The sequence below is a fragment of the Macaca fascicularis genome, chromosome 15 (genome assembly GCF_037993035.2).
Source record: "Macaca fascicularis isolate 582-1 chromosome 15, T2T-MFA8v1.1".
Lineage (NCBI taxonomy): Eukaryota > Metazoa > Chordata > Mammalia > Primates > Cercopithecidae > Macaca > Macaca fascicularis.
Window position 1 is genome coordinate 1,975,289 of NC_088389.1, and position 14,465 is coordinate 1,989,753.

Sequence of the window (14,465 nt, forward strand, 5' to 3'; positions counted from 1 at the left end):
GATCTCAGCTCACTGCAAGCTCCGCCTCCCGGGTTCACGCCATTCTCCTGCCTCAGCCTCCCGAGTAGCTGGGACTACAGGCGCCCGCCACCTCGCCCGGCTAATTTTTTTGTATTTTTAGTAGAGACGGGGTTTCACCATGTTAGCCAGGATGGTCTCGATCTCCTGACCTCGTGATCCGCCCGTCTCGGCCTCCCTAAGTGCTGGGATTACAGGCGTGAGCCACCGCACCCGGCCTCGGCCTGATGTTTTCTTTGAGGAGAATGTTCTGATACTGAGTTTTATTAATAGTTATAGAACCACTTGGCTGGCTGTGTCTTCTTGATTACATTTGGTAATTTATAATTTTTCTGGAGTGTGTCCATTTAATCCAACATTTCAAATATATAAGTATAAATTGTTAGTGTCCTCTGTTAAGGTTCTGCTGTGTCTGTAACTGGGTTCCCTTCCTTTTGCTCTCACTCTTCTTGTGATCTCGCAGAAATGTGTCAACTTACTGCCTTTTTTTTTTTTTGAGATGGAGTCTCGCTCTGTCGCCCAGGCTGGAGTGCAGTGGCTGGATCTCGGCTCACTGCAAGCTCCACCTCCCGGGTTCACGCCATTCTCCTGCCTCAGCCTCCTGAGTAGCTGGGTCTACAGGTGCCGCTACCACGCCCGGCTAATTTTTTTGTATTTTTAGTACAGACAGGGTTTCACCCTGTTGGCCAGGATGGTCTCGATCTCCTGACCTCATGACCTGCCCACCTCGGCCTCCCAAAGTACTGGGATTACAGGTGTGAGCCACTGTGCCCAGCCAACTTACTGCCTTTTAAAATAACCAGTATTTGGCTTTGTTGAGTCTTTCTGTTGCATTTTTGTTGTCTATCTCATCAATTTCTAATCTTATCTTTATAATTTCCTTCCTTTTGCTTTCTTGGGTTTGTTTCCAAGTGACGTCGCTTAGTTCTTTAGTATTCAGGCTCTTATATTTTAATGATATAAATATTTCAGGGCATAAATTTTTCTCAAAGTATTGTTTTCACTGCGTTTTATCAGTTTTGATATAGAGTGTTTTCATTGTTTTTAGTTCTAATAACGTTTGAATATCAATTATGATTACTTATTTGACTTCAGTCTTTAGAAGACTGTTTTTCAATTTTAGAAAGCTTGGATCTTGGGGCTTTTAGTTATCTTTTTAAAAATGATTTCTAACCTAACTTTAGGAACATAGTCTGTATGTTTCCAGTTTTGGAAATTTCTTGATTTGCTTCATAGCCAAGTAGATGATCCTTTTTTTTTTTTTTTTTTTTGAGACGTAGTCTCACTCTGTTGCCCAGGCTGGAGTGCAGTGGCACCATCTTGGCTCACTGCAACATCCACCTGCCCGGTTCAAGCAATTCTCCTGCCTCAGCCTCCCAAGTAGCTGGGACTACAGATGCACACCACCATACCTGTCTAATTTTTGTCTTTTTAGTAGAGATGGAGTTTCACCATATTGGCCAGGCTGGTCTTGAACTCCTGACCTTGTGATCTGCCCACCTCAGCCTCCTAAAGTGCTGGGATTACAGGCGTGAGTCACCACGCCCAGCCTAAATCATCTTTATCCTATTTGCTTTTCTGCCTGATTCTACCAAGAGAGCCATACTGAAGTTTCCTGTGATGGTGCATTCATCAAATTTTCCACGCAATTATGTCAGTGTTTGCTTTATAAGTTTTAAAGTTATGTTAGTAGGTGCATATACATATTATTATTAGAATTATTATATCTTTCTATTGTGTGAAATCTTTTATAATTATGAGGTAAACCTCTTTGACTCCAGTAATGCTCTTTGCTATAAAATATATTTTAACTGGCTGGGCGCGGTAGCTCAAGCCTGTAATCCCAGCACTTTGGGAGGCCGAGATAGGTGGATCACAAGGTCAGGAGATCGAGACCATCCTGGCTAACACAGTGAAACCCTGTCTCCACTAAAAAATACAAAAAAAAAAAAAAAACTAGCCGGGCGAGGTGGCGGGCGCCTGTAGTCCCAGCTACTCGGGAGGCTAAGGCAGGAGAATGGCGTAAACCCGGGAGGTGGAGCTTGCAGTGAGCTGAGATCCAGCCACTGCACTCCAGCCTGGGTGACAGAGCGAGACTCCGTCTCAAAAAAAAAAATATATATATATATATGTGTGTGTGGGCGGGGGGGTGTGTATATATATATTTTAACATTAATACCATTTCTCCATTATTCTTTGGTTAGTACTGGTAGAGCACTTTTTCATCCTTTTACTTTCAAACTTCTTTTATATAGTAGGTGTATTTCTTGCAAACTGTTTCTAGCTGGATTTTTTTTTTAAATCTAGTCTGAGTCTTTGCTTTTTAACTTATTAGTTTAGTCCTTTTACATTTATTATAATTATTGATAGAATTTGGGTTTAGTCGTACTATCTTAATTTGTGCTTTCTATTTGTACAACTTTTTCTATTCTTTTTCCTCTTCTTTTTTTCATGCTTTTAGCTTTTTTACCTTCATTCTATGTTTCCTTCAGTCAGTTTGAAAGCTATAAATTCTATTGCTGTTGCTTTCCTTGTTTTCTTAAAATATGCATATTTTGCTATGGATTTATTTCTTTTCTTTGTAGGGATTGCCCTAGAATTTTTTTTTTTTTTTTTTTTTTTTTTGAGACGGAGTCTCGCTCTGTCGCCCAGGCTGGAGTGCAGTGGCCGGATCTCAGCTCACTGCAAGCTCCGCCTCCCAGGTTCCCGCCATTCTCCTGCCTCAGCCTCCCAAGTAGCTGGGACTACAGGCGCCCACCACCTCGCCCGGCTAGTTTTTTTTTTTTTTTTTGTAGTTTTAGTAGAGACGGGGTTTCACTGTGTTCGCCAGGATGGTCTCGATCTCCTGGCCTCGTGATCCACCCGTCTCGGCCTCCCAAAGTGCTGGGATTACAGGCTTGAGCCACCGCGCCCGGCCAAATTTTTTTTTTTTTTAAGACAGAGTCTCACTTTGTCACCCAGGCTGGAGTACAGTGGCACTATCTTGGCTCACTGCAATCTCCACCTCCCAGGTTCAAGCAATTCTGCCTCAGCCTCCCGAGTAGCTGGAACTACAGGCACCCCACACCACACCCAGCTAATGTTTGTATTTTTAGTAGAGATGAGGTTGCGCCATGTTGGCCAGGCTGGTGTCAATCTCCTGACCTCAAGTAATCCACCTGCCTCGGCCTGCCAAAGTGCTGGGATTGCAGGCATGAGCCACCGCGCATGGCCGAGAAATGTTAACACGTATATTTGAGTTACCAGTATTTAAAGTTACAGTTAAGTCAGGGATCTTACATCGATTTATGTTTCATATATTTCAATAGCTTTTGGGGTACAAGTGGCATTTGGTTGCATGGATGAATTGTATAATGATAAAGTCTGATACGTCACTGCACTGTCACCCAAATAGTATATATTGTACCCAATATGTCGCTTTTTATCCCTTACTCCTCCTCCTGCCCTCCCCACTTCTGAGCCTTCAGTGTCCATTATATCACTCTGCATGCCTTTGTGTACCCATAGGTTAGTTCCCACTTGTAAGTGAGAACATACAGTATTTGGTTTTCCATTCCTGAGTTACTTAGAGTAATGGCCTCCAGATCCATTCAGGTTTCTGTGGAGACATTATTTTGTTCTTTTTTATGGCTGAGTAGTATTCCATGGTGTATATAGACCACAATTTTTATCCACTCGTTGGTTGATGGATACTTAGGTTAGTTCCATATCTTTGCAATTGTGACTTGTGCTGTGATAAACATATGTGTGCAATTGTCTTTCTGATATACTGACTTATTTTCCTTTGGGTAGATACTCAGTAGTGGGACTGCTGGAGCACATGGTAGATCTGCTTTTAATTCTTTGAGAAATCTCCATGCTGTTTTCATAGATGTTGTACTAATTATTTATTTTTATTTATTTATTTATTTATTTATTTATTTTATTTTATTTTGAGATGAAGTCTAGCTCTGTCACCAGGCTGGAGTGCAATGGCGCGATCTTGGCTCACTCCAACGTCCACCTCCCAGGTTCAAGTGATTATTCTGCCTCAGCCTTCTGAGTAGCTGGGACTACAGACACCTGCCACCACGCCTGGCTAATTTTTTGTCTTTTTAGCAGAGACCGGGTTTCACCATGTTGGGCGGGCTGGTCTCGAACTCCTGACCTTGTGCTCCACCCGCTTTGGCCTCCCAAAGTGCTGGGATTAAGGCGTGAGCCACCGCACTGGTCTTTTTTACATTTTAATAATGTCTATTCTGGCTATAGGGCAAGGTGGCATCTCATTGTGGTTTTAATTTGCATTTCCTTGATGATTCGTGATGTTGAACGCTTTTTCACGTTTGCTGGCTATTTGTATATCTTCTTTTGAGAAATGTCTATTCACATGTCATTTGCCCACTTTTTGATGGGATTCTTTGTTTTTTTTTTTTTTTTTTTTTTGCGGATTGGTTTGAGTTCCTTGTAGATACTTGATATTACCTCTTCGTTAGATGCATAGTTTGCGAATATTTTCGCCCATTCTGTGGGCTGTTTGTTTTCTCTGATGATTATTTCTTTTGCTGTGCAGAAGCTTTTTAGTTGAATTAGGTCGCATTTATTTATTTTTCTTTTTGTTGCATTTGCTTTTGTGGTTCTAGTCAAAACTGTTTTCTTAAGCCAATGTGCAGAAGAGCTTTCCTCGATTTCCTTCTAGAATGTTTATGGTTCAGGTCTTAGATTTAAGTCTTTCATCCATCTTGAGTTGGTTTTTGTATATGGTGAGAGATAGGGATCCAGTTTCATTCTCCTACACGTGGCCAGCCAGTTTTCTCAGCACCAGTTATTTGATAGGGTGTCTTTTTCTCCAATTTATGTTTATTTAGACTTTGAAAAGATCAGTTGATTGTAAGTATTTGGTTTTATTTCTGGATTCTCTATTCCATCCCATTGGTCTATGTATCTACTTTTATATCAGTACTATGCTGTTTTGGTAACTACACTGTGTTAGTCCATTCTCACATTGCTATAAAGGAATACCTGAGGCCAGGTGCAGTGGCTCACGCCTGTAATCCTAGGACTTTGAGAGGCTGAGGCGGGTGGATCACCTGAGGTTGGGAGTTCGAGACCAGCCTGACCAACATGGTGAAACCCCGTCTCTACTAAAATACAAAAAATTAGCTGGGCGTGGTGGCGCGTGCCTGTAGTCCCAGCTACTCAGGAGGCTGAGGCAGGGGAATCGCTTAAACCTGGGAAGTGGAGATTGTTGTGAGCCGAGATCATGCCACCGCACTCCAGCCTGGTGACAGAGCAAGACTCCATCTTAAAAAAAAAAAAAAAATTTGTCAGGCTTGGTGGTGGGCACCTGTAGTCCCAGCTACTCGGGAAGCTGAGGCAGGAGAATCACTTGAACCTGGGAGACAGAGGTTGCAGTGAGCTGAGATCATGTCACTGCACTGTACTCCAGTGTGGGCGACAGAGCTCAAAAAAAAGAAAAGAAGAAATACCTGGGACTGGGTAACTTAAAAGAAGTTCGGTTGGCTCATGGTTCTGGAGGCTGTACAGGAACCATATCACTGGCATCTGCTTCTGGGGAGCCTCTGGAAACTTCCGGTCCTGGCAGAAGGCAAAGCAGGAGCTTGCATGTCACATGGTGAAGGCAGGAGCGAGACAGCAAGAGGGGACGCGCTGCGCACTTTTAAACGACCAGGCAAGGAAAGGACCAAGGGGGATGGTGCTAAACCACTCCTGAGAAATCATCCCCCGTGATCCAATCACCTCCAGTCACCTCCCGCCAGGCTGCACCTCCAACACTGAGGCTTGCATTTCAAGATGAGATTTGGGCGGGGACACATCCAAACACAGAGCCTTGTAGTGTCAGTCAGGGTTCTCTAGAGGGACAGAACTGATAGGATAGATGTGCATATGAAAGGAAGTTTATTTTATTTTATTTTTTTTGAGACGGAGTCTCGCTCTGTCGCCCAGGCTGGAGTGCAGTGGCGTGATCTCGGCTCACTGCAAGCTCCGCCTCCCGGGTTCACGCCATTCTCCTGCCTCAGCCTCCCGAGTAGCTGGGACTACAGGCACCCGCCGCCACGCCCGGCTAACTTTTTGTATTTTTAGTAGAGACGGGGTTTCACTGTGTTAGCCAGGATGGTCTCGATCTCTTGACCTCATGATCTGCCCGCCTTGGCCTCCCAAAGTGCTGGGATGACAGGCGTGAGCCACTGTGCCCGGCCCATGAAAGGAAGTTTACTAAGGAGAGTTGACTCCCAGGATCACAAGGTGAAGCCTCACAATAGGCTGTCTGCAAGTTGAAGAGCCAGGAAGCCAGTGGTGGATCAGTCCGAGTCCCAAAATCTCAAAAGTTGGGAATCTGGCAGTGCAGCCTTCAGTCTGTGGCCAAAGGCCCAAGGGCCTCTGGCAAACCACTGGTGTACGTGTAAGAGTCCAAAAGCTGAGGGACTTTGGAGTCTGATGTTCGAGGACAGGAAGCACCCAGCACGGGAGAAAGATGGGGCCGGAAGACTCAGCAAGTTGGCTCTTCCATCTTCTCCTGCCTGCTTTATTCTGGCCGTGCTGGCCGCAGATTAGATGGTGCCTACTGAGGGCGGGTCTGCCTCTCCCAGTCCATGGACTCTGTGAAATGTAGATCCTCTTTGGCAGCACCCTCACAGACACACCCAGGATCAGTACTTTGCATCTTTCAATCCAATCCAGTTGACACTCAGTAGAAACCATCACAAGTGTAATTTGAAGTTGGGTAATGTGATGCCTCCAGATTTGTGTTTTGTTTTTTGGGGTTTTTTTGAGACAGAGTCTCACTCTGTCGCCAGGCTGGAGTGCAGTGGCACAATCTCGGCTCACTGGAACCCCCACCTCCTGGGTTCAAGGGATTTCCCCTGCCTCAGCCTCCGGAGGAGCTGGGACTACAGGCCCCTGCCACCACGCCCGGCTAATTTTTTGTATTTTAGTAAAGATGGAGTTTCACCGTGTTGGCTGGGCTGGTCTCGAACTCCTGACCTTGTGATCCACCCGCCTCAGCCTCCCAGAGTGCTGGGTGTGAGCCACTTCGCCCGGCCTAGGTTCATTCTTTTTCCTTAGAACTGCTTTGGCTATTCAGGCTCTCTATTGGTTTCATACAAATTTTAGGATTGTTTTTTCTAATTCTGTGAAAAGGGATGTTGGTACTTTGATAGGAATTGCACTTAATCTGTAGATTGCTTTGGGCAGTTTGGTTATTTCACAATATTGATTCCAACAATTCTTGAGCATGGGATGTATTTCCATTTGTGTCATTCATGATTTCTTTCAGCAGCATTTTGTAGTTCTCCTTGTAGAGGTCTTTCACCTCCTTGGTTAAGTACATTCGTAGGTTTGTTGTGTGTGTGTGTGTGTGTGTGTGTGTGTGTGTGTGTGTGTGTGTGTGTGTTGTCATTGTGCAGATATTATAAAAGGGATTGAGTTTTTTTTTCCACATATTTATTTATTTACTTTTATTTTTTTGAGACGGAGTCTCGCCCTGTCGCCCAGGCTGGAGTGCAGTGGCGCCATCTCGGCTCACTGCAACCTCCACCTCCCGGGTTCACGCCATTCTCCTGCCTCAGCCTCCGGGATAGCTGGGATTATCGGCGCCCGCCACCACACCCAGGCTAATTTTTGTATTTTTAGTAGAGACGGGGTTTCACCATGTTATCCAGGCTGGTCTCAAACTCCTGACCTCAAGTGAGCCACCCCCGTGGGCCTCCCAAAGTGCTGGGATTACAGGCGTGAGCCACCGCGCCCGGCCTGAGTTCTTGGTTTCCTTCTCAGCTTGGTCGTTGTGCTACTGATTTGTGCACATTGATTTTGTAACCTGAGACTTGACTGAATTCATTTGTCAAATCAAGGAGTCTTGGAGGAGCCTTTAGGGTGTTCGAGGTATACAGTCACAACATTGGCAAACAGAGATAGTTTGACTTCCTGTTTTCCCATTTGGATGCCCTCTCTTTCTCTCTCTTCCCTGGGAGTGCTGGTCAGGACTTTGAGCACTACGTTGTGAGGGCGGGAGGGTGAGGGGAGGGCAGCCTTCTCTCGTTCCAGCGCTCAGGGGGGCTGTTTTCCGCTTTTCCCCGTTGACTATGATGTTGGCTGCGGGCGTGTCATATATGGCTTTTATTATTTTGAGGTATGTTCCTTCCATGCCTAGTTGGGTGAGGATTTTTATCATAAAGCAATGCTAGATTTTATCAAATGCTTTTTATGCCTCTATTGAGATGATCATGTCGTTTTTGTTTTTAATTCTGTTTATGTGATGAATCACACATTCTGACTTGCACATGTTGAACCCCCCGAATCCCTGGGATGAAACTCACTCGACCGTGGTGAGTTATCGCTTTAATGTGCTGCTGGATTCTGTTTGCAGGGTCCATTTATCTTTCTTACCTGCTGTCATCTTCCAGAATGTTAACACGATGCTGTTTTTCTTAATTCTGCACATTAGACATGATCATGTTTCCTTTATGGACTCGACGTCTTTCAGTGTTGATGATGTGTGGACCGTTTATTGCATGGCAGACCTTCCTCTGGGAAACGACGGACTCCTTCTTGTTAATGAATTTTCCTTGTTCTTTAATCGGGGCCATTTTTCCTTTCTAAAAAGCTCTGTTTCCTCTTTCTTGAAGGAGAGTGTTGCTGGGTTTGTACCAGCAGCTCCACAGAACTTTGAAAACCCTCCGCTGCCTTTTGGCTCCATTGTTGCCCTCGAGAAGTTCGCCGTCAGTCCTGTGTAGCTCCTGTGTATCTCCGTGTAGCCCTGTGGAGCCCCGTGTAGTCCCTCTGTGGCCCCTCTGTAGTTCCCATGTAGCCCCCTGTAGTTCCCATGTAGCCCCCTGTAGTTCCCACGTAGCCCCGTGTAGTTCCTGTGTAGCCCCGTGTAGTTCCTGTGTAACCCCGTGTAACTCCTGTGTAATCCCACTGTAGTCCCTCTGTGGCCCCTCTGTAGTTCCCATGTAGCCCCCTGTAGTTCCCATGTAGCCCCATGTAGTTCCTGTGTAGCCCCGTGTAGTTCCTGTGTAGCCCCGTGTAGTTCCTGTGTAGCCCCGTGTAGCCCTCTGTAGCCCCACTGTAGTCCCTCTGTAGCCCCTCTGTAGTTCCCATGTAGCCCCGTGTAGTTCCCATGTAGCCCCGTGTAGTTCCTGTGTAACCCCATGTAGTTCCTGTGTAACCCCACTGTAGTCCCTCTGTGGCCCCTCTGTAGTTCCCATGTAGCCCCCTGTAGTTCCCATGTAGCCCCGTGTAGTTCCTGTGTAGCCCCGTGTAGTTCCTGTGGAGCCCCGTGTAACTCCTGTGTAATCCCACTGTAGTCCCTCTGTGGCCCCTCTGTAGTTCCCATGTAGCCCCCTGTAGTTCCCATGTAGCCCCATGTAGTTCCTGTGTAGCCCCATGTAGTTCCTGTGTAGCCCCGTGTAGTTCCTGTGTAGCCCCGTGTAGCCCTCTGTAGCCCCACTGTAGTCCCTCTGTAGCCCCTCTGTAGTTCCCATGTAACCCCGTGTAGTTCCCGTGTAGCCCCATGTAGTTCCTGTGTAACCCCATGTAGCTCCTGATAGCCCCACTGTAGTCCCTCTGTGTAGCCCTGCTGTAGTTCCCATGTTGCCCCGTGTAGTTCCCATGTAGCCCCGTGTAGTTCCTGTGTAGCCCTGTGTAGCCCCGTGTTGCCCTGTGTAGTTCCCATGTAGCCCCGTGTAGTTCCTGTGTAACCCCACTGTAGTCCCTCTGTGGCCCCTCTGGAGTTCCCATGTTGCCTCGTGTAGTTCCCGTGTAGCCCCATGTAGTTCCCGTGTAGCCCTGTGTAGTTCCTGTATAACTAGTCTGTTTCTTCCCTTTGACCCTTGTTTCCTTTTGTCCTGTATATTTACTTTATTTACCAGTTGTGTTTGTTTTTACTTTTGTTTTTTATTCATCATGTAGGTGTTTTTACTCATCATATTGGTGTATATTTGTTATCACCACAAAGTAGCTACTTGCTGTGTCAGTTTTTTTCTTCCTTTTTTGTGGTAAAACATACATAACACGAAATTGACCATTTTAACTGTTTTTAAGTGTGCAGTTCAGTGGCATTAGCACACTCACTATATCATATATCCATCACCACCACCTCTTTCCAGAACTCGGTATCATCCCAAACAAAGACACCGTACCAGCCGGGCGCGTTGGCTCACGCCTGGAATCCCAGCACTTTGGGAGGCCGAGACGGGCGGATCACGAGGTCAGGAGATCGAGACCATCCTGGCTAACATGGTGAAACCCCATCTCTATTAAAAATAAAAATAAAAAAAAATTAGCCGGGCGTGGTGGCGGGCGCCTGTAGTCCCAGCTACTTGGGAGGCTGAGGCAGGAGAATGGCGTGAACCCGGGAGGCGGAGCTTGCCGTGAGCCGCGATCACGCCACTGCACTCCAGCCTGGGCGACAGAGCAAGACTCCATCTCAAAACAACAACAACAACGACGACTCTGAGCCAATAGTTATCTCCCCTTCCCTCCCTCTAGCCCTGGTGGCCACTGTTCCACTTTCTGCCTCTATGAATTGACCTGTCCTAGGTACCTCGTAGACGTGGAATCATATAGTATCCGCCCATTTGCGTCTGGCGTCTTCCACTCGGCATGTCGTGAGGGTCTATCTGTGCCATAGCCTGTGTCTGAACGTCCTTCCTTTCTGAGGCTGGATGACGTTCCGTTGCGGGATGGACATGTTTTGTTTCCATTCGTCTGTGGATGGGCCCCAGGTTGCTTCCCTCTTCTGGTTATTCTGAATGTGGCTGCTACGAACACGGATGGATAAGGATGTACTTGAGCTCCTGCTTTCAGTTTTTTGTATTTACAGCTAAAAGTGAAACTGCTGAATCCTCTTCGGACTCTGTGTTTAACGTCTTGAGGAACCGTCACACTGTTTTCCACAGCGGCCGCACTGTTTACCTTCCCACCAGTGACGCATGAGGGTTCAGTTTATCCACATCCCACCATTATTTCCCCTTTTTTTTTTTTTGTAAAAGCCATCCTAATGGGTGTGATGTCTCACTGTGGTTTTTATTTGCGTTTCGCTAATGACGAATGATGCTGAGCATCTTTTCACGCGCTTATTGGCCACGCGTATATCTTTGAAGAAGTGTCTATTCAAGTCCTCTGTCGACTTTTTTTTTTCTTTTTGAGATAAGGTCTCACTTTGTTACCCAGGCTGGAGTGCAATGGCACGATCACAGCTCACAGCAGCCTCAGCCTCCCAGGCTCAGGCCATCCTCCTGCCTAGGCCTCCCAAAGTGTTGGGATTACAGGCGTGAGCCACCGCGCCCCGCCCTTCCGTTTTTAAACTGGATTATTTACTTTTCTGTTGTTGAATTATGGGGTTCCTCCTATACTCTGGATATCAACCCCTGGCCAGATACGTGATTTGCAAATACCAACGTCTCCACCCTGTGGTGTTTTACTCCTCCAGAGTGTCCTAGGCGCACATTTCACTATAATGAGGGTCCAGTCACTCCAGTGTTTCTTTTGCTGCCTTTGCTACGGTGTCATATCGAAGAAATCCTGGCCAAATACAGTGCCAGAAAGTGGTCCCTGTGTCTTCTAAGAATCTTTTTTTTTTTTTTTTTTTTTTTTTGAGATAGGGTTTCTTTGTAGCCCAGGCTGGAGTGCGGTGGCGTGAACACAGCCCACTGCAGCCTTGACCTCCCGGCTCAGGTGATCATCGCATGTTCATGACCTCCTAAGAAGCTGGGACTACAGACACACCTGCCTAGTTTTTTTATTTTTTGTAGAGATGGGGTTTTGCTATGTTGCCCAGGCTGGTCTAGAACTCCTGGACTCAAGCGATCTGCCCATCGCAGCCTCCCAAAGTGCTGGGATTACAGGCACGAGCCACCTTGCCCAGCCTCTTGTAAGAGTTTTATAGTATTAGCTCTGATGTTTTTGAGTTGGTCTTGCACTCTTAAAGATAACTAATGATTTGGCTGGGCATGGTGGTTCACACCTGTAATCCCAGCACTTTAGCAGGCCAAGGCAGACGGATCACCTGAGGTCAGGAGTTTGAGACCAGCCTGGCCACCATGGCGAAACCCCATCTCTACTAAAAATACAAAAATTAGCTGGGTGTGGTGGTGGGTGCCTGTAATCCCAGCTACTTGGGAGGCTGAGGCACGAGAATCGCTTGAACCTGGGAGGAGGATGTTGCAATGAGCCGAGATTGTGCGCTCCAGCCTGGGCGACAGAGTGAGATTCCATCTAAAAAAAAAAACCCAAAAAACAAATTAATGATTTTAAGGAACCATTCTGAACGCATAGAAAGGTGTCTGTGTCCTCCGCCGCACCTCTGTTCCCTCACTGGCACGTTGCCTCCCTGTGGTGCGGGAGCCCCGCTGGCTCCTGAGTCCTCGGATGTGACGCTTGGCTCTTGGATCACTATTGCCTTCTGCAGGGTCTAGAGGCTCCGGCCTCATTGTCTGCATTTCTGCCTTAGATGTGGAATCAGTCATTTCTCCAAAAAGCTCGGGCTCCTTTTAGTGTAAAATGTAGAAACCAGTGTTGGGTACAGGCACTCCCGGTGACGGGATTGGGTCTTGTCTCTAGACCTTTGCAGTGGACTGTGCGGAAATACACTTTAAAATATATATATAACATACATCAGAAATTCATACTGAAGCTTTCTATTCAGAGCTGGAGTTTTCTTGTAAGCTTAATATCCTTACTTTTAATTTTTATCTCCTTTGTCGGCTGAAAACTCTCATACTCACAAAATCAGCAAAATAGTCCGTCTGTTTTATGCCACAGTTCATACACAGCTTTGGAAGAGCCGCGTCGACACCGACAGTCACCCATAGTATCGTCACTGCAGGGTTTTCTTCATTTTTATTTTTATTTTTTTGTTTAAGACGGAGTCTCGCTCTGTCGCCCAGGCTGGAGTGCAGTGGCACGATCTCGGCTCACTGCAAGCTCCACCTCCCGGGTTCACGCCTTTCTCCTGCCTCAGCCTCCCGAGTAGCTGGGACTACAGGCAACCGCCACCTCACCTGGCTAATTTTTTTGTATTTTTAGTAGAGACGGGGTTTCACCGCGTTAACCAGGGTGGTCTCGATCTCCTGACCTCGTGATCTGCCCACCTCGGCCTCCCAAAGTGCTGGGATTCCAGGCGTGAGCCACCGCGCCCAGCCGGTTTTCTTCATTTTTGATGTGTAGTTGGCTCCCTAGGAGCTAGGGGCAAGTTACAGTGTTTTCAAATCTCCAGAGTCTCTTGGAATACCTCTGTGTGTGTTTTATTTATTTCATTTTCTTCTGCTTTTGAGGGATGGCTTTTTAAATTCAATTTTGTTTGTAATTATGAAAAACAAATGTTTGCATGGTGCCAGGATTAAATCTGTACAATGAGGCGACACCCAGGACCTGGGCTGCAGGTGTCTGAGGGCCAGCAGGGCTCCTCACCACCCAGACCCCAGGCAGAGGCCACCCTGGAGGACAAAGGGGGCCTGGTGCACGGCCAGGATCTGGGGAGCTAGGGGGCGGCGAGCAGAGGCGGCCCAGTCCAGGAGCACGGAGCTGCCCCCTCACCCACTGGTCGCCCCTCCCACACAGGTCGCCAGGCAGGAGGGGAGGATCATCCTGACATCGGGGCAGCCATTCCACAAGGTGAGTGTCCCACAGATGAGCTCAGTGGGCCTGAGCCCCATCTTCCCAAGCCCCTAGCCCCTCGGCCACCCCCACCTCAGGATCAGCTTGCCATGGGGCCGGCCCCCAGTGCCTCTGCCGTACCCCTGGTGGGCCAAGAGAAGGCTCCTGCCTCATCCTGGTGGAGATGGGCTGGGCCTGGGCAGGTGCTGGGCTCTGCACTGCCCTTCAGTAGCCGAACCGTGTCTTTGCAGCTCCGGGCCCAGGTCGGGGCTGGGCGCTGCCTCTCGGTCGACTGCTCCCTGAAGGCCCAGCAGCAGGCTAAGGCTGTGCTCAAGCATTTCAATGTGCGCGTCACCCACGCAGACATCTTCAGCCGCTGCCAGGTGGGTCCTGCGCGCCCCGTCCTACCTCGGGCTGGCACAAGATCCAGAGCTACGGGGGTGTCCAGGGAGGTGGGCCCCCCAGACAGTGGCGGACGGCAGAAGCACCTGCCACACCCTCTGCTCTGCTCATGGGAGCCAGGACCACGAGCAACCCTGTTGCTCCCACCTCCACCCAGACACCCACATGCCTTGGGGGGCTGCTGCAGTCCGGGGTGAGGCGCCGGCGGAGCGTCCCTGCTGGGTCCGGGGTGAGGCGCCGGCGGAGCGTCCCTGCTGGGTCCGGGGTGAGGCGCCGGTGGAGCGTCCCTGCTGGGTCCGGGGTGAGGCGCCGGCGGAGCGTCCCTGCTGGGTCCGGGGTGAGGTGCCGGTGGAGCGTCCCTGCTGGGTCCGGGGTGAGGCGCCGGCGGAGCGTCCCTGCTGGGTCCGGGGTGAGGTGCCGGTGGAGCGTCCCTGCTGGGTCCGGGGTGAGGC

The 14,465-nt window shown here is 48.3% G+C and overlaps 1 protein-coding gene across 50 annotated transcripts in view; it reads left to right on the top strand.

The window, feature by feature from the left end:
* The window catches only part of EXD3 (exonuclease 3'-5' domain containing 3), a 119,087-nt gene that overhangs the window by 89,289 nt on the left and 15,333 nt on the right, over nt 1–14,465 (top strand). For all 50 annotated transcript variants that reach the window (XR_012424035.1, XR_012424037.1, XR_012424032.1 and 47 more), the window contains 2 exons: nt 13,576–13,629; nt 13,863–13,994. Coding sequence is in view for 44 of the 50 variants with exons in the window: in XM_074015877.1 (XP_073871978.1) it covers nt 13,576–13,629; nt 13,863–13,994 (186 nt within the window). In the remaining 6 variants the exon portion in view is untranslated. The remainder of the gene's footprint in view (nt 1–13,575; nt 13,630–13,862; nt 13,995–14,465) is intronic.